The 20,916-nt window shown below is 39.4% G+C and overlaps 1 protein-coding gene across 1 annotated transcript in view; it reads right to left on the reverse strand.

Annotated features, from left to right (window-relative positions):
- Positions 1-4,288: 4,288 nt before the first annotated feature.
- Positions 4,289-20,916, reverse strand: part of FSD1L (fibronectin type III and SPRY domain containing 1-like) — a 28,699-nt gene continuing 12,071 nt past the window's right edge. The window contains exons 6-14 of the mRNA XM_010023474.1: positions 19,300-19,421; positions 15,685-15,894; positions 15,258-15,356; positions 13,362-13,488; positions 10,891-10,923; positions 7,326-7,417; positions 6,633-6,884; positions 6,208-6,296; positions 4,289-4,411 (exon numbers count right to left, since the gene is read on the reverse strand). Coding sequence (XP_010021776.1) covers positions 4,289-4,411; positions 6,208-6,296; positions 6,633-6,884; positions 7,326-7,417; positions 10,891-10,923; positions 13,362-13,488; positions 15,258-15,356; positions 15,685-15,894; positions 19,300-19,421 — 1,147 coding nt within the window. The remainder of the gene's footprint in view (positions 4,412-6,207; positions 6,297-6,632; positions 6,885-7,325; positions 7,418-10,890; positions 10,924-13,361; positions 13,489-15,257; positions 15,357-15,684; positions 15,895-19,299; positions 19,422-20,916) is intronic.

Genomic DNA, 20,916 nt, shown 5'->3' on the forward strand with positions numbered 1-20,916 from the left:
GCCTTCCTGCCCTCCCCGGCCGCGCTCCGCAGGGCCGCGGTGAAGCACTGATCGAGAAGACCTGAGGTAGAGCCAAGGGAGGGTCGGGTAAACCCCGCGCCGGCCGCAGGGGCAGGCGCCGCAGGACGAGGCAATGGAGGATGCCGCTGCTCGGCCTGGTGCGGAGGGGAAACCACATCCAGGCTTCCCCCTTCTACAGGGCATCCAGAGTATCCGAGTTCCAGTGAGGCTGGGCGGGGCAACGGTCAGCACAACTCGCTGCCCTTGTCTGTCAACCTAGACATCGTTCATAACCTGTGACCGTTACCAGCCTAAGACACTGCTGAGCCAGATGTTCTGCCTGAGGGAACTGGCCTCCCCACTCCTAAGATGAAACTCCAATAAGATGGGAGGGTGCAAAGCAGGAGGAAACAGGATTTGTACGTTAGCCTCTACTTCGCTTAAGAGGATGGCTAAAGAAATAAACCCGTTACCCTCTGCCATCCAGATTTGGTATCTGGAGGAGCACCTATCACCTGGATGCTTTTAATGCTTTACGAAAGTGGCATCCCTTGCTGCAGTATATACAGCTTTACACATAAACAATTAAAGTTACACTTTTCTGATTTATTAAAAACCCCAGGGAAACCTTCAGTTCCTCACAAGTCATTCTGAAGTTATTTTAAATTCATTTTGGTCATACAGCAGAAAACTGCCTAGCCACCAGAAAGCATCAACTCCAGAGGAGGGACGCTCAGGGAGTATTAAAGTCACCAGGTATATCATATTTAGCGTTAACTGCAGGGCAAAACTACAGACATTCAAAGGTCTAGTCCATTGCCAAAGAACAACCCCTACGATCCCTAGAAAAAAAAAGTAAGAGCTTCACCAGCCACATCCCTCTCTAGCTGCAGGTACAAACAGTGCACCAACTGCAACAAAGCATCACCAATATACTGGTACTGGACAGACACTAGCTCAGAAAAAAAAAAAAAAGAGTCAAAAAAAACCTAAAGTGCTTAAGGCAATTCTTCATATCCCCATTTACTAGAAACAATTGGACTAGCTGTTAGCAGCAAAAATTTGACATCTGTGCAAACTATTATATAACAAATTTATCTTTTAAGCATAAAAAGTCACATATTAAGTTCATCTAGGACATCAGTTAAAACTTGCAAGTCACAGGTCACAGTATTAAATACTTCAAGCTTTCTTCTATGTGTTAAATTACATTTTGATGTGTGCATATCAAATTTACCTTGCTGGTTGCACAACATCTTGCTAGAAAAGCTTCATCACTTAAATGCTGTTACAAATCGTTTGAGATTACTCATGGTTCTTTCTCACCACACATTAACTTACTGAACATCCTCTTTCAAGAAAGGGGAAATTTAAATAGGAACTGTAGCTGAACACCCAAGATGAAGCAAACAACTGGGCAGTGTGAATAGGTACTAGCCTATTTCAATGTCTGTTTACCAGAGTCACTCAGTAGAACAAGTCCCAAAATAAGAAGCATCCATCCTAACCATCCTCAGTCTAACCACCACCAGGGTCCAGGCATGCAATCCTCACATACCACTGAACTGATAGAAGAGCCCCTAAACATCCAGTCAGGCGTTCATTGCAGTAAAAATGAAAGTGAGGAAGAAATATTTAAGATTACTACACAGACTATGTGAACAACAACAGCAACATCTGTAGATAATGTGTGAAAGATTCAGACACTGTTGATTTTAAAACCATGTCACCTTCCAGTATTTTTGTTTCAAGACCCAACACACTAAACTGGTAGAGGAAGGTACAGTTAAACTGTGAATAGTTTTGCGCTTTCCTCTGTAAGAAAGATTACAGCCAACTTTGTTCAAAATGCAAATACTTAGAAATGTTCAAGTTCCAGATATGAAATGAACATTAGGGGCTCAACAGTCCTGTCAGCTTCATGATTTCTCAAGGGAAACAAAACCTTCTGGAGTAGGTATTAGGGGAAAAAAAATTAACTTTTCCACTGCACATCACAACCAGTTTATTACTTTTAAGGAATTTCTCCTCCTCTTGAGAAATCTTGAGAGATGCAAAGGATCCATTGATACTAACAAAAATTTAACACAATTAGGTGGTCATGCTTTTTTATGGACTGAGAGATACACAAAAGAAAAAAATTGACCCCTTTCCTATTTTGGACCTGTAGGAAAGGAGCCAATTCATTATGGACCCTATCAACACGAATTAGAAACAGCTTTCAGGTGATACCAGTTAAGAAATCTTCACTTAGGAAACAGTCAATTCAACTGTATTTCTGAAAATTGCTCCTGGGCTTGATTAGAGGGAAGAAAGCAAATTTAAACAATCTACAACACACAAGTTATTCTCATAGAAAAGCTGAGATTTTCCATGAAGAATGTAACACGATTTATTTTTTTTTTAGCTCTCTCACTGTTATGAGTCATTTGACTGTGTTTACTAAGCTTCCAACTAGAAATTGAGATGATGGAACACTAAGGCTCAACATTTCATTTGATTGCGAAAGAAAATGTAAACCTGCAGATCCAGCAGCAGATTATGTTAGCTGAGAAAGCATTTGCTCACGTTCTACTTTTTCCTTGCCCTTAAAAAAAGGAAATGCCTTAAGTTGGAAGCTATAAAGAGATCCTTTAGAATATGATCATAGAATAGTTAGGGTTGGAAAGGACTTTAAGATCATCTAGTTCCAACCCCCCTGCCATGGGCAGGGACACCTCACACTAGACCGTGTCGCCAAAGGCTCTGTCCAACCTGGCCTTGAACACTGCCAGAGATGGAGCATTCACAACTTCCTTGGGCAACCCATTCCAGTGCCTCACCACCCTCACTGTAAGGAACTGCTTCCTTACATCTAACCTGAACTTCCCCTGTTTAAGTTTGAAGCCATTACCCCTTGTTTGAGTTGTGAAACCCTTCCCCCCTTGCCCTACCACTACAGTCCCTGTTGAAGAGTCCCTCCCCAGCATCCTTAGGCCCCTCTGTGATACTGGAAGGCTGCTGTGAGGTCTCCCCAGAGCCTTCTCTTCTCCAGGCTGAACAGCCCCAACTTTCTCAGCCTGTTTTCATATGAGAGGTGTTCCAGCCTCCTGATGATCCTCGTGGCCCTCCTTTGGACTTGCCCCAACATCTCCTGGTCACACTCCTTTTGGTGCAGCCCAGGGTACGGTTGGTTTCAGGGCTGCAAGCGCATGCTGAAGCCAGCTCATGTCAAGCTTCTCATCAATCACCACCCCCAAGTCCTTCTCTGCAGGGCTGCTCTGAATCTCTTCTCCACCCAGCCTGTAGCTGTGCCTGGGATTGCCCCGACCCAGGTGTAGGACCTTGCACTTGTCTTGGTTAAACTTCATGAGGTTGGCACTGGCCCACCTCACAAGCCTGTCCAGGTCCCTCTGGATCCCATCCCTTCCCTCCAGCATATCAACCGAGCCACACAGCTTGGCGTCATCGGCAAACCTGCTGAGGGCGCACTCAATCCCACTGTCCATGTCACCGACAAAGATGTTGAACAAGACAGGTCCCAACACCGATCCCTGAGGAACACCACTTGTTACTGGTCTCCAGCTGGACATTGAGCTGTTGACCACAACTCCTTGTATGCAGCCATCCAGCCAGTTCTTTATCCACCAGTGCCAATTCTTTATCCACAAAGACAGTCTTATAGCCACATATACATGGCCTGTGGACCAAGGCTAGCAAGTTATGCATTAGATTCCATGTTTCTGTGGGGTAAAAAAATGTCATGCAATTTTTGGAGTTATCTGGTTATTCAGAAAGTTCCAGGAATCCTCACTAGGCTGGCTAGTCAAAGCAGCTAGCAAAAACGTGATCCTGGGCTCAAATAAATATCTTTTTGAAATGCATGTTTCATATCACAAGTTCTAATAGGAAGCTCAGTAATAATAAAAAATATAGTGAAGTAATTCATGTTAGGAGAGCTAAGAAAATGGTATTAATTACACTCTTCATTGAAAAAAATGTAACAAAAATATTCAAGTCCATAACAAAATGTTCAAATACAGTATTATAAAAGTACACAAGTTACAGCTTTTGCTTTCTCACTTATTTTTTTCAAATCAGCAACAGTTCAGTTTTCTGACATTTGTGTCTTGATTCACAGTATATTACTAATATGTTAGCCCCAAACCTTTGCACTGTCAGTACCCAGGCCTCAAACAACAGTAGGTAGCAAACCCAGTGTAATCTGCTGCTCACAAGCTTCTCTGAGTACCAGCTACACAGGAAAAAAAAAACCAAACCATTCAGCAACAGAAGCATTTACCAGACATTAGTAGGCAATATTGTTTAGGCTGTTTGTTGAACCACTCAATCTATTTTCACTTTTCTGGACCATGCTCACAGCACTTGGCACCTGTAATCCAGTACTCACTGTAAGCCCACCACACCAGGTCTAAGGGGAAAAAAAAATAGAAATAAAAATCAATACTCTGAACATTATGAAACATCTACATCTCTCTTCTCCCATCCCACAATGGAACTAACACAAAACTTACCCTGCAGCTGTATCTGTCTTCTCCCTTGTTCACTAGTCACAGCACTCTCTAAAACATTCTAATCATAGAAGCTAACTTTTAAGACCATAAAGTCTAAGATGCTTCACATACTATGCTTTGTTGCTCTGAGTTCATAAACAAATGTAAGATCTAATACAAAAAGTTTTCCTAACAAGAAAAGTTCTTTTAAGACCAGTGTGCTAGCAGCAAGTAGTTAGAATGACAATGAAAAGCAATACTCTTACTATGCTCCAGTGTCTGAAAGCTCATCAGATTTCTCCCGGTTTCCATATGCTTAGTTTTAGTATGACACAGCAGGATTATGCCAATTCGTGTACTATGTTTACATTAAGTTGTAAGAAGCTTCAGGGGCACAGATGCCAGTGACCTTCATTCTATAACCAAGTTACATGAAAGAATGTATCTCCATGTTTACAACTGAATTTGAGAACTGTAATTAGCTTGTCATTTTTATTTTAACTGTTCAGGCTAACCCATGTCTGTAAGACTGCTATCACCAAGTACTAGGGGCTGTAGGAGATGTGGACTAATAGGCTGAAGTGTGGTAAACAAGTGTTTCCTTGGGTGCCTTTGGAACTGACTCAAAGAGTATGTCTTCACAATGCTAGAGGGATGACTAATACATGTATCCCAACAGTTCTTAAGCTGTTAGGTTCTCCATATGTTGGAACGGATCAGTAAAGCAACTTGCTTAGTCATCTCCAAGTAAATAGCTATTAAAAGTCTAGACTGCTACTGTCAGTACATCTAACTAACAGTAGAAATTGTGAGAATTCTGTCTAATAGAAGGCAAAATCAGGTGTTTGGAAGTGCTATATAAAAGCTGCTGGGGCAAGTTATTACTCCTTCATTCCTCCTTTATGCCCAAAAGAAAAATAACTTTATTAATTGGCCTAATCACGCTTCAGAATTACCATGCTGTGTTTTCTATGGGCTGAATTATAAGAAGCTAGAGATCAGCACCTAGGCAGCTGAGTTGTTAGTATGAACTAGTATGCAAGCCTCCTCCAGGTTCCTAAGTTTTCCTAGACCTATACTCTGCACCCAGAGTATGACACACTTGATGGCAGCTTATAATGCAACTGAGGCCTCCAAATTTAGTTAAAGTTACTGAAATCATTAAAGGAAAGCCAAAATACAGTAATTAATGCTGCTTCTCTGCCTTTTTATTTTTTTTGCATTGAATTGCATTAAGTTTTCACTGATAAGCTTAGAGCCACGAAAAAGTTATGCAGACCAGTGAAACAACTGAGCTTTTAAAGACTTGAAAGCTGAGTCTTGTATCTCAGAGGGAAGTAACTGGTGTTGTTCTATCTCATGATACCTATTCTGACAGCTCGCAGCATCTTGGACTCCCACCTGCATCAGTCTGAATTAGTTACTGTAGCAGGCTCGTCAGCTACCAGAATGTGCTATTAATTTACCCTTCAAAACTTCAATGACTTTTATTTACATAGCTGAGACATCCAGGCGCAGAGTTCTCCTACTGGAGTGCTATTATAAGCACCATATGAAATCAAAGAGAACACAGTTAAACATTTTAAAGAATTATTAGTCAGCCAAAACCAGTGCTCCCAGTTTCCTCCTTTTTAAAAAATAAAACCCAAACAATTAAGTCTTCAGTAAACTAAATTTAGCGCTAGAAACCGAAGAAAATTTTATAGATACTGACCATGAAGCCTGGTAATAATGGCTGGGTAAACTTTGTTCTGAAGGTGTATAACAGCTCCTTTGAGTTTGCATTATAAAATGAGAGCTGACCTAAAAGAGACAGGAAACAAACTGAAATACATGCTTAAGTTACTATGTGTTACTGTATAATTTTTTATAATTTTATAAATTATAAATTTTTTTATAAAAAGGAAATATTTCCAGAACACACTAAATACAATGTACACGACTGAAAAGTTCTCAGTTAGTAGCTCTGTCACACAGGTGAAGTCAAGTTATTTGACATTACAAGCGTTATTACACAAACAGCTCAAGGCCTTATTTTCATAAAAGACTACCAAATCTGTAAGTAATGTACTACTTCAGCCTTGTACTGCTTCAACTTCACATAGATAGCTAAGGTTTTAGATTAAGATTATAATTTACCTCCATCAAAGTCACAGTATACTCCTACCCTGTCTGGAACAGGTATATCTAGAGTCTTGGTTTTATTACTGTGTTTAGCTGAAAGTGTAGTTTGCAGCCAGTTGTTGATATGGATACACCAGCTTGAACTAGTCTTTCCCAGCTGATCAAATTTCCCCAGGTTTCTATAGGTTACTCCCACACTGTATGACTTGCAGTCCTTTTGGGCTTTTACTTCCCAGTAATGCTGTCCACTTTCAACAGTGGTGTCTCCTACCAAAAAAAAAATAAAATTTAGTTGCTATAATTAAGTGCACTGTACAAAGCTTGCTCCCTTATAGACACCAGTGATGCCTTCTCTGTTTTACTCTAAGATGAAATACAAAAATCTGAACTATAAAGGAACAAAAAAAATTAATGTAAAAGACAATAGAATGAAAATATGAAGCAGAATGAGACAGTTCTACTTACACTCATTAAGACAAGATACACTTAGCATCAATTCCACATTTAATAGCAGTGAACATCAGTCACGAAGAGCTTTGTCATAGAGCTTCAACAGACTTGAAGACACTTGGCTGTAGCACAAGATTCTGGTGTTATGTAGGCAAAACTACCTACTGACAGCATCAAGTACACAGCCTTGAACAATCACATATCCTGATCTGCCATTCCACAGCATTATGCCTCTAAGAGAAGTAGAAAGTTCCTTACCTAACACTGTGTATGATTCACCAACAAAACGATCTCTGCTGCCCCTCGATGAGGGTCCAACAGATGTCCTCTTTGGAGACAGTGCACCACTTCTAAGAAGAAATGAATTGTTCATGATTGATGCCATTATGGAAATGCACACTCAAATTTCCCCCAGTCAATTAGGGGGCAATAAACACACATAAGCTATTGAAATGACACAGTAGTTCAGCCACTTAACACCTCTAATAACATGCATGCAGAAGACTTGAGAGAGAAGACAGCCAGAAAATATACAAGACATTGTAACAAGCAAGTTTGAAGGCAGCTAAGAAAGTAAACAGCAGGAGAAAAAAAAAAAAAAGCAGATGTGGGGCACATGGTTTGAATGAACACCTGTATAGAAGTGTTTTGCCTGTGCTACACAGAACCTTGGAGAACACGTTTCTTGACTTTCCACATTAGATTACTAAAAGTCTTGTAGACCAGCAACAATCAGGCAAGTATGAACACACCAGGCCAAAATGCCTAATTATTACTGGAATTTTAATGGCAGTGAATGAGAAAAACATCATTGTGTTAAAGGTAGGTTTTTCAGAACATGTATGGCTTGCATATGCAATGACTGAAATCCCAGGAAAAGGTGTAACCCAATGAAGACTGAAAGGAATAAAATTGTGATAATTTCATTTTAAAGTATACACGCTCAAGGGTGCTGAAGCTAAGCACAATTTATATTAAAAAGAAAAAAACCCCAAAGAAAATGAAGTGATGAAGTGAGACTTCCAGAGTTTAATGCCTCAGAACTCTCCCCCCCAAAAAAAAACCCCACAAACAAACAAAAAAACCCACAAAAAAAAAAACAACCACACAAAAAAAATAAAACACACTCGACCACAAAAAACCAAAACCACCCAAACACCAGAAAGGTGGGAGGTTTATTTGATTATATTAACTCTATCAGAGACTACAGAAAATAAGACTGTGTCACAACACATCATGCCAGGAAGCACACAGCAACTCCTCAAGAGTCATTATAAAAATTTAAGAGTCTAATCCCAATCAAGAAAGGCTCAGATTTTCTAATCATACTTTTCAAAAGCATTCTCAGGAAGCAATAGCAAAATAAATGGAGACACACTTTGCTCTGGAGAATATTCTAATGAGTAATCAGATGCATAAAAGAATAATTTTAACATAGCGAGGTTTTCAAACATTCTGTTTTACCTCAGTTATGTCCTCAAAAATAATTCCTAGCAATTTAAACATTAAAGAAAATGAAGGCTATTTGCAAATTACAGCAAAAATTACACCTCACTAGCCAGGGAATTACATCTGGTTATTATTTTAAAGGCACTTAGTAGCAAAGAACTTTAACTTCTCAGAAATAACTATGCAGTTTTTACACAGTCTACGAGAAATGGCTGATGAAAAGGTTGTCTACTTTAGCAACACCATTTACCATATAAATTTGCCAGTACTGATCAGAAGCTTCTAAACTGTCTGCAAGTTACATGAAGGGGGTAAGTATATATACTGCAGGTGCACCACATCATGCTTTTGAATTTTGTTAACATGGAAGAAGCTGTAGCTTACTTACCAAAAGTTAAAAAGTGACAGCATGAAAGAAACAAAACAGCAAAGCCAAGAATTAAAGCATAATTGCAGGGGGAGACATAACTCTTTGCAGAATCCATCTCCAGTATGAGTTATGCAGAAAGCAACGTGGCCATTTAAAGAATCACCAGAAGAAAAAATATCTGTGCTTCACTAGTATTTTCTCAAGATTAGCAAGACATTAAAACATCCTCAACATCATTTACTTTGTTCTAGTCTTCTGTAAACAGCCACTGCATGTGCTTTGTCCAATCCAAATCTAATAACCTTTAACAGTTTAGACAATGACATCAAATATTTGGCATAAAAGTTTGAAAAAAAAAAAAAAAAAAACCCTGTTGTTTTGGGTTTGTTGTTGGGTTTTTTTGTTCCTTTGTTTTTGTTTTTTTAGGGTTTTTTGTGGTTGTTGGGCAGAGAAGGGATTGAGAGCAGCTCTGAGGAGAAGGATGTGGGGGTGTTCATTGACAAGAAGCTCAACATGAGCTGACTTCAGTGTGTGCTCACAGCCCAGAAACCAACCATATCCTGGGCTGCATCAAAAGAAGTGTGACCAGAGGTCCAAGGAGGTGATCCTGCCCCTCTACTCTGCTCTCGTGAGGCCCCACCTGCAGTACTGTGTTAGCTCCTGGGCCTCCAACATAAGGATGTGGACCTGTTGGAGTGAGTCCAGAGGAGGGCCACAAAGTTGCTCACAGGGCTGGAACACCTGAGATACAGGCTGAGAGAGCTGGTCATGTTCAGCCTCGAGAAGGCTCCAGAGCAATCTTTTAGCAGCCTTTCAGAGGCTATAACCTATAATGGGTCTACAAGAAAGCTGGACAGGGACTTTTTATAAGGGCATGTAGTGACATGACAAGGGAGAATGGCTTAAATTGTCAGAGGGTAGATTTAGATTAGACAGTAGGAAAAAATTCTTTACTAGGTGGATGGCAAGACACCAAAACAGGTTGCCCAGAGAAGTTGTGGATGCCCCATCCCTGGAAGTGTTTAAGGGCAGGATGGATGGAGCTTTGAGCAACCTGGTCTAGTGGAAAGTATCCCTGCCCATGGCAGGGGGGCTGGAATTAGATGACCTTTAAGGTCCCTTCCAACCCAAACCATTCTGTGATTCCATGAAATTGATACACTTTGTGTAGCAGAGCTCAGCACTGGAGCTTCACTCCTGATACCAAATCAAAAGATAGATCCATCTGATGGATGAATAGAAAAGAGTAAAACCTACTAGAAACTAAGAATCTGAGCGCTTATTTTGGTCCCACAACTTCTAAACTAGTGAAAATGCAAGAAAGCAAAACCAGGAGAAGTAATTTCTCTATCAGGAGTTCCACTGGAAAAATTGTGGGAAAAATCCCACTAAAACCACAGTTGCACAACAAACAGGAGAGTATTTTAGCTGCTTTACATATCAAGAAGAAATGTTCTCATTTGAACAATTGGTTCCACTAGTAGAATTGCCATGAAGCTTTTCACACATGCCATTAGGCTACATTTCCTCCTCTTTGAAATTGTAAAAACATTGATTTCTTTTCATTTGATGTCTAGCAACAGTTATAGCACAAGTTCAGAGGCAAAAAGGTAACAAAAAAAACTTCAAGTTCTCAAAAGAACTCTTTATTGTGTTTGCAAAGTTTAAGTGTGACATAAGGTTAAATAAGCATCAACAGGTCTGTAACTAACAGGGATCTTTGTATCGACACTAGAATACATAATGCTCCTTCAACCATTGCAAATCAGGTCTTCTAGACACTAGGTAGGAAGCATCCTTCCAGGAATACTGTTTTCCAGTCACTGAAAAACATATACATAATCTCTGTGAATCCAAATCAGACTTCAAAATAAGTTTTAAAAGCATATGTGTATTTATTACTGATAAAGGCTATTAGAATTCTCACTACATCAAGCAAAAAAGTAGAATAGCATCCCAACAAAATCAGGTGCTAGATCCTACAAGTAAGAGGTATATTATCACCTTCTATTGCTCTTCAGGAGAAGATTCTGGCCACTGTCGACAGAAATAAATAGCCATTAAACAACTGTTCTATTACCACATTAAATTATGCTATTTTTAAGATGCAATTAAAACTTACTCTACCATGTTTCTGGCAGCATATGCCTACAGGGAAGGTATTTGTTCATAAGTTATCTCAAGCAGTACTCTTTATACCCCAAAGCACATGTTGAAAGTCAATTAATTGTATTTGAGAAAGAAGGAGCCAGCTCAGTGGACAAGGCAAGAGGAATGAACACTGTTCACACTTTGAGTTTGGCAAGGCTTTTGACCCATTCCAACACAGTATCCCCAAACCTTAGGAGTTGAGATAAAGACTGGGCGGTGGGCCATAAGCTGTGTACAGAACCAGCTGAACACCAGGCTCACAACTGTGGAGACTGTTCTCCAAAAGACAGAACCCCACGCAATAGGACAGGCAGGGGGACAACTGAGGGAAAACCAATCCTACAGAAAGGCAGCTGGGAGTCTTGGTGGACAACAGTCAACACTGCACTGCACGGTGCCCTTGTGGCAGAGGTGACCAACAACATTGTGGGCTGTAGCAACAAGACAGCAACCAGGAGGGCCAAGGCAAGTGACTGTTCCTCTCCATTTACAGAGCCTGAAGTCCTGTGTCCAGGTCTGGGCTCCTTAGGACCACATACTAGAGCAAGTCCAGCAGATGCCAACAACACAGTTTTAGGACTGGAGCACAGGAAAACAAATGGGTTTGCTCAGGGTCAGAAAAAGGAGAGCTAATTGCTGTCTTTAACAATGTAACAGGAAGGTACAAAGATGATCAAGCGAAGCTTCTCTCAGAGGGGTGCACAGTGATAGCCAAGGCACACCTCGTACTCATTGTACCACAGGAAATTCCAGTCAGGTGTCAGGATATTCTTCCCCTTCCATGAAGGTGGCCTGGAATAAAGGCCGAGTGAGTTGACACATTCCTCATCCTTGGATTATTCAAGGCTCGGACAGAGTAGACTGATCTAGTGATGTTCTTCCAGCCATAGTTATTTGTCAGTTCTGAAGAGCACACATTTAAGTGCCTAATACTCATCAACCTACTAAGAATTCTGCTGAAGTTACTTAGGTACTTTTACTACATGAAAATAGTTGGCAAATACATTTAGGGCTACCACTTTTACAAGAGTTATATTCCATTATCTGTTATATTTTGCTACCTGGTTTGTTTTATTAGTACATTTTTCTCACTAATAAGGGTTATGAGATAGCAAATTCACCGGTAGTACCAATTTTATTTAACCTTAGTTTTTTCAAAAGGACAAAGTATTATTTTTTATATTAGAAAACGTTTACCCACCAGTAATGACCTGCGACACTACTAACCACAGAAATACATCAGCTGCCTGCTGGCACTTACCTTATCTTTTGTATTGGGTATATGTGGCAAGGTTTTGGTAGCAGGGAGCCTGCAGAGGTGCCACAAGCTGCCCCCATGTAAGATGGGGTCAGTGCAGCCAGCTCCAAGATAGACCCACTGCTGGCCAAAGCTGAACCAGTGACAGTGGTAGCACCTCTGTGATAACATTTAGGAAAGGGTAAAAACTGCTGTGCAAGAACAGCTGGGAGAGAAGAGTGAGAATATAGCCATCCTGCTATAGCCAGCCCATGGACATGCCAGAGCAGGCAGATGTGCCCTGAAGGAAGCTGCAGCCCATGGACAGACCCCACACTGGAGCAGGCTTGCTGGCATGACCTGTGCCCCCTTAGGGAACCTACACTTGTGCAGTCCAGTCTTTTAGAACTGCACCACATGGAAAGGGGACCAGCACTGGAAGAGTTTGTGAAGGACTGTCTCCCTTGGCTGGGACTCCATGCTGGAGCAGTGGAAGAGTGTGAGGAGGAAGATGCAGCAGAGAGTGTGTGATGAACTCACTGCAACCCCTACACTGCTTGTGAGGAGGAGGTAGAAAAGTTGGGACTGAAGTGGAGCCTGGAATAAGGGAAGGGTAGGGGAAAGGTATTTTAAGATTTGTTATTTCTCATTATCCTACTCTGATTTTTGATGGGCAATAATTTAAATTCCCCCAACTCAAGTCCATTTTGCCTGTGACAGTAGTGGCAGAGCGATCTCTGTCCTTATCTCAACCCACAAACAATTCATCATGTTTTCTCTCCCACTGTCTAGTTCAGGAGGGACAGTTTGATGGGCACCTGGTGACTAGCCAAGGTCAATCCACTACAAATAGAATTTAGTTATTTTTAAAATAGTTTTCATGATTAAGACACATTCCTAATAGCTTCCATAAACAGCCTCTGCATTTCTCTGACAAGAAAAAAGGGAAATAAAAATTTCTTCCAACTAAAGATTTCTGAATGAAAATTCCTTTGGTGTCCCACTATCCTCAAGTGCTTTAATTCCTCCCGCCCACTTCAACTGCCAGATGTTACATCCCAGACAACATTTACAAAACAGTTCTTACCTGCTTTTATTTTCCTTCCCTTTTATTTTTAATTGGCCTTTGCCTCCAGTAGGGTCCCATTCAACATAGGTATCTTCAACTTTCAAGTTTAAGTGAGATGAAGTACTGTCCAAACTGAACACAAATGCTGATAAGAGAAAATGTAAGACAGTGAAATGGTATAATGCTCTCTCCCAACCAGTGGCTGCTCATAGAAAATGCCAAAGCAGTAGTAAAGCTATAGCAGAGTACTGTTCAACTTACTAGAAACATTAGCTTTTTAGTCTGATACTTGTTATCAAGGTAAGGAGCTCTTAAAATGAAGCCCAACTACCTACCTGCAGTGCACAGGTTACATTAAAGTAAGGTTTTTTCATTCTTATAATGCTGCAATATCAGCAGTTAAATTCAGCTAGTGCTTTCTGCTAGTTACAGCCTACTCCCTACATTCTTGCAATCATGAATATTTAAAATTGCATGCTTATTTTCCATACTCTGCAGCACTGATCCTCCAATAAGGTGTTTATGATTAATAAGTACTGCAAACTTGGAGAATACTAAATTGACAGAGTAGCACATACAGACAGACAGAGTTGAACTGCGAAGTCAACTGCAGATATAAGACAGTAGAGGATGTATGCAACTAGAAGAGACTTTGTATTCATTGTAGCCAAGGCCTTCATCCAAGAAAACAAAACTAACATAACATGCCAAGTTCCCTAAAGATGTTTATTTATAGACTATTCTGTAAGTGTCCTAATACCATCAAATATTATACTCTGATTCTGAAAGAAAGTATACTTGAGATTTCAAGAGTTGAGAGTTAGAGCTGAACAGTACCCAGGTCTGAAAAACAGTAAGGTAAGCTCATAGACAAGGATACTGAATTCCTATGGGCTAATTATTAGAGAAAGTGAACTAAATGCTCAAACAAAAATAATGAAAATATAGAAAGCATAACTGCCCAAAAAATTAAAATCAGGATTATTTTTCTGGTACTGGTGTAAGGAATGTAAACGGCTATTAAATGGATACTATAAATCTGACAATTACTGTTGCTTCAGAATATTAAAAGCATTTTAGAAAAATTACCAAAATGCCCCATCAGTTCATTCAAATTGCATACAGCTTTGTTTTTTATGAAGTAACATTCACACTCAATTTATATTTTATGTATTTTGTATCATTCATTTTCCCTTTACACTATAGCTTTGGCTATAATTAAAGCCTCAAGATCATTATCTCCATCATAATAGTTGTGTTCTGTCATAAAATACCACTTCCAAGATATTTTTTGTTTAGTTTATTTACAAAACTATGTTAGGAAGCCACCACCCTCAGACCAACTGATTTTTAACAAAATGACTTAATAAACTTGAGCAATTTGGAGCTGCCTATTTTTTAATACTGGCAGCAATTAGAATCTACGACTACAAACTAAAAAAAAAACCAAACCAAAACAAAAAAACCAACAAAAATACGCTTTTCAGCACATTTTATTTACAAGAAGCTATTACTCATCACATGTTAAGTAAGAATAACCAGCAAACTACACCAACTGTTTAGATGCCCTGAGAGTCCTACCAATGCTCAGCCACAAAGTTCCTCTTCTTTTGCTGTATCATGATGTGGCAGCACATAGTACTGTTAATCCACAGTTCAAAACCACCAATGTCAAGCTGTTGGAGAAAGTTACATCACTACCTCATTTTTAGTGTCTGAACACTAAGAAGCCAGCTTTGTGCCAATAAATGTCTCAATCCTTTAAAGAAATGTTTGTTTTCCTTTTAACTTAGGACATGTATGTTTCAGCAGTGCTCATGCAGAAACAGGCCTAGCATACAAGTTCATATATGAAGACAGAACTGTAAGTACAAGGTTTCACTACATCTAAGGTTAGAGTTTCTCAAATTTTACCTTTGGTTTCCAGAGTCGCAGGATCGGAGTATTCCCCTGCCACAGCTTTGTTGCAAGCTTTTACTCTAACATTCACGTATTTCTTGTCAAATTTCAGACCTAAAAATTTCAGAGACATGAATTGATATTAATTACTGACAATTTTTATAAGACTAAGAATCTATTCCACGTAGCTGTTTTCCATTTATCTCAAACTGCAAAAAATAAACTTAAATATCAGTGTGAACGTCACTTAACATTTTTTTTTTTTTTTACAAAATCTCAGTAGCAAAATAAAAGGAAGAGCTATTACTGTACAAAACACCCAAGAATAATGTGAAACAATGAAAGCTTCATTATATACAGGAAAATGGATACTCTGCGAAACTCCCAAGCATAAAGAACTATATCAACATTCTTGATTTTTAAGTATAAAACAAACATTTACCTGATATTGTATATTCAGTAGCTTTAATATTGTCTATCACTTCCCAATGCTGTTCGTCTTTTACTCGAGGAAGGCCATCAAAGTTAGTTTTCCTGTACTCCAGTACAAAATGATCAATTCTGCTGTCTTCTTCAGGCATTCTCCATGATACTGTTATGCAATTATCAGCAACCACACAGGCTTCCATGTCTATCTCTGGAGCTCTAGGGACTGCAGAAAGACAAATATACAGATCAGTTTAAAGGAGAGAATGCACTAAATATTAGGGGTTTTTATCCTTGGAGTTCAGAAGTTGCCCTTGGGCCAAGTTACACTCATTCCTTTTAGAGGGTTCATTCCATTAGCAAAGCACCATAGAAGACAGTGTATCACTTTCACTTAACATGCAGTTTACAAAACGAGAAATATGCATTAGCTCTGCAGTGAACATTTGCATCACATTTTCCAGATGTTTTGTCAGTAAGTTGGGCTTGATGCCCTTTCATAAGCAGGAGGAAGGACATGCTAGAGTGGACTAACAATTACAAACCCACATTCAGAATTAATACTACATAGTAAGAACAGTAAGAAGCAAGCTTTTATAGCTTTTATTTCTGAGTCTTTGGAAGGAACTCACAGCTGCAGCCCTCAAACTTTATCACTTAAGGTTACTTCCACCACAGTGAAATAGTTTCACCTAGCCAGTCAGCAGTCATCTAGTTTTCTTTCCTTTTCATCCTTTGCCTTGAAAGAAGTGTAAAGAATCCCTAAGACTGACTGAAGACCAAAGGTTTACTATAGACAAGTCTATTTCCATGAAATGAAAGAGCACACAAGTCACTGGAAAATGTTTTTCAAAAGAAGGCATTTAGATACTCTCTGTATTGTCCCATGTACAGTCAAGGAAGACTTTTGCTGGAGGAAATAAAAAGATGTTTTATTGCTTGCAGGTTTTGGATGAAGGATCTGCAAAAGCTTTTCCTTCATTTCACCATTCACAAAAGCTTGGAATAGATAAAAAAAGTGGCCTGCAAATCAATGTCTCAAGCAGGAACATCAAAACTACAATATTGATGCATCTGTGCAACTGACAGACCTGCAAGTTGTCAAAAATCATTCTTTCTCATAACATACAAACCCTTAACTGTTTTCTGCAGTTACGTCCCAGTGACCAAGTCCTAATTACAACTGCCTTTATGCATCTGAAACAACTAGTTCTTGAAGAGATTGTCAGCCATGATTCCCCTCCACAATGACTGATGACAATCAGCATCACATTAATTATGGTTGACTCTTTTAGAGATGTGTAATTTTATCACCCAGATACCAACACCTTCTAGCTACAGCAGGAAGAAGCTATGACGTCCACTAGAAGCAGGAAGTGTACTTTGCTTTCTGCATACCATTTCACATCTTTCCACACCTTCCCTTCATGATCTGTTCACGTATTTTAACACAGCACTACTGAAACGCAGCTTTTTACCCCTCACATCCCTGCAATTTAAGCCAAGGAGGGATTACACTGAAACTGGTGGTAGAGGTTTAAAAAATTTTTGGACAAAGGGGCAGCACAGAAGAGACTGAATAGACGACATATTCAAATCCATACTGGTTTTGGCTGGGACAAAGTTACATTTCTTCATAGAGGTCGCATGGTGCTATGCTTTTTTACAGTTTTGATAACACAGGTGTTTTAGTTATTGCTGAGCAGCATCAAGGCCTTTTCTGTTCCTCACACTGTCCACCAGCCAATAGGCTAGGCGTGCCTAGGTGCTGCGGGGGGACACAACTGGGACAGCTGACCCCAAATAACCAAAGGGATATTCCATACCATATGACATCATGCTCAGCATATAAAGCTGGAGGAACAAGAAGAATGGGAAGAACCTTCAGAGTTACGGCATTTTGTCTTCCAAAGTAACTGTTACACTTGATAGAGCCCTGTTTTCCTGGAGATGGCTGAACACCTGCCTGCCAATGGCAAGTGGTGAATTTCAACCCACAGGTTTTCTCACTTTTACCCTTCTTATTCTCTTCCCCATCCCACCATGGCAGGGGGTAGTGAGTAAGCAGTAGTGTGTGTTGCTTAGCTGCCTGCCACAGCTGAACCATGACAAATTCTCAAATGTTAATCACATGCCTTCACCATCAAATTTCAAAGTCATCCAAAAATAATTTGAGAATAGTATTACTAAGATCCCTTCTTAGGCAAAATCAAAGTTAAGATGAGAAGTATTTCAGAGCATATACCTGGAAATTTAACTAACTACCCCAACTATTTTTGTGATGGTATAAGATACCAGATAAAGAGCCATCCATGTGTTTGGAGAGACAGAAGTCTTCAGCATAATTCCGGCAAGCAATGTTAAAATACCTGCACCACCACACCACCAAACCTGTTTCCAACTTCCCAAACTAGTACATTAGTATTTCCTGATTTATGAAGGTCTATCAGTGCTTGGTGCAATTTTGCCTGCAACAGTGAGCTGCTGGTATTTAGTGTCAGAGTAATTTGATAGCTTGGCACTACAGTAGAAGAAAGCAAGACTGATAACCGGACAGCTAGTTTTCCTGTTTACAAATCAAAGGCCCAAACAATATAAACTCCTACATATTTGATAAGGAAAATGCACTTATAAGAGAGTTATACTAAATAATATCTTCATCTGTATACAAGACTTTGCTCATGTTTGCTGTTAAATCTTTACACTCCCATTCCTGTTAAACAGGTGCACTGTTTAAGGGCTTACCTACCTTGTTCGCTTACCTACCTTGTTCACTTATCTGTGAAACACAGAGTCTGGGAGGCAATCACTGCTCTAGGACTAAAAGGTGAATTTCTGCCTAGAGACTACTAGCTGACCACTAGGAATAATGCTGGTCATCTACTACACCTGCTACCACATACTGTATCTGCAGCATACAAGATAAGTGTGCAGAAATGTAAACTGAAGCTGCCAAGTCCTTAACAGATTTGGATTAGTGACCTAGAGATGAAACAATTTATACCCCTGCCAGCAGTATTCTTGTCAATATATTCTTGGTAACAGTCAAGGGCAAAGTGGTTGAAATGGTAAAGCAGTATGAATAAAAAGACATGAAAGATACATAGTGCGCCTAAGTTTACTTTCCAGCAGTAACAAATAGATGCATCAATACACATTTTGTATTATTGTAGTATCATTGCCCTAGTAGATTGTCCCTCGCTTGCATTTCAGACTATATCATCACTCTTTAAGGGATGTATTAGCTTGCAGTTCCATGACTAACATTACTGCAGATGACTAGGACTTTAGAGTGTCACTAGCCATCAAGCTAGCAGGTGTAGTCCTGAGAAACTTAAGAACTTCAGGAAGTACAGAACCGGCAACTCAAGAGAAAACACAGTCTGGAAGACTCATTCTCACTTCTGAGATCAGTTATATTCTGAAATTCTATATTATTTAGAAATTAACACAATAAAACTAGAAAACTTTTACTCTCAAGGTCTTCAGCTTAACATCCAATGAGTAAGAACAAGTTCAGGTACCCTGAAAAATTTGCTCATTAGGGTACAAAAGGTATGGTTTTCTTTTGTTTAAATATGGTAAGTTATGCCTGCAGTAACAAATCAAACTCACTACATACAGTTTTTACCTGGCAAAAACTTTATAGCCTGGAGCATGTGCCTTTCCATAGAGAAGTCCACCATCAAGTGAGTCATACTATCACTGACCTTTGGTTTCAGAGAAAGGCGGAACGCTGAAGCCACGGTGACTCTAAAGTCAAGAAAGCAGCATTAGCAAAATGGATTTCACATTGAGTCCTACAGCCATTTTCAAAACCAGCAGATAATCTGTACTGTTGATGTCAAACTGTTAGCCAAAATACTACACCAGAACATTTTTCTGAAGGATAACGGTTTACTATTAGCCCAGACTCCAAAATTTAAAGTTTTCCTAATGGGACTGTCTCAGAATATGGTACAAGCTCCCAACTCTTTCATATGACTACAGAAGAAAATGCTGGAAGTGAGCAAAAAACTTCTTTTACTAGTGAAAAAGCTTGGAAAAGTGACAAATCAAAACTCATACTTCACACAAAACCAAGAAGTACAAGACTTCTAAAGCACTGCAGAAGCAGGATCATACTTTATGTACTTAGAAATCTGAAACTTAAACCTTTAGTTTAAAAACGCCCAAAGACTTTTCTGGTCAACAAGATCCACTCATTACCTCCAAAAGTGCATTTTCACATATTAAATATTGCTCAGAAGGCATTTATAAATAGCAGTGAACAAGCTGAATATTCCAATTTCATAACTACCTCTGATCTTACCAGAGGATGAAGAAATATTTAAGTTGCAGACACCATATTGCTCTGCAACATGCAAGTATCTGATAAGTCTTACAAGATACACCAAAGCACAGCTTCCATTTCCACTTCCCAAATCTTAGCTCAGTCCTTACTCTGAACACTTCTAAGAGACTCCACCAATTACATCACCAAAAAAAAAAAAAAAAAAAAAAAAAAAAAAGGGACAAGTCTCTCTCTTGTGTAGTTCTGTAACAATGAACACATCAGGCCATGCAGAAGAATCTGAGTAACACTGATTCAGACAGCAGGTCTGAAGACAGCTCCTAACTCCTGCTTTAAAAAGGTATATTCTTAACTACAAAGTAATACACACACCACTAAACAAAGTCCACTGCAAGCACTTTCTCAAATTTACACCACAGATCTGTGGCACCCTTAGAACAACTAATAATTCACAGGAAGTAATACACATTAAGTACTTCACTAGTATGTAAGAGAAACTGTGTGCTAACTACAGGTATATTATATTAAAGAATGAAGAAAACCAAGAAATTCAGGTAGTGAAAAAGGGGAAGAAAATATGAAGCCGAGTGTTAAAGATATCGGCATGTCAAGTGACAAGCATTACGATTTTGGGATGTAAGACGATTACGACACTAAACCAAACATCTTAGGAAAAAACAGGTCAGCTGATTTCCCAAGACAGAGCTGACATTCTGAAATTCAGTATGAGCTGCCTAGCAGATTCCACTGCTTGACCAGACAGGTAGAGTAAAAATCACCTTAAGAAAGCATAATCCTCTCATTAGCAGTAAGAGAACACCAAACAGTCAGCTTCAGACAGTTTTTTAACTTCTGCTTAAGACTCTCACTAGGTCATTATCATTCGTCCAAATGAAGAAAAAATGGCCTTAGCATTTTTTTTTTGAAACAGTAATATTTTGCTTTCTAAACAAC

This window comes from Nestor notabilis, unplaced genomic scaffold (genome assembly GCF_000696875.1).
Source record: "Nestor notabilis isolate BGI_N333 unplaced genomic scaffold, ASM69687v1 scaffold4371, whole genome shotgun sequence".
NCBI classification, from domain to species: domain Eukaryota; kingdom Metazoa; phylum Chordata; class Aves; order Psittaciformes; family Psittacidae; genus Nestor; species Nestor notabilis.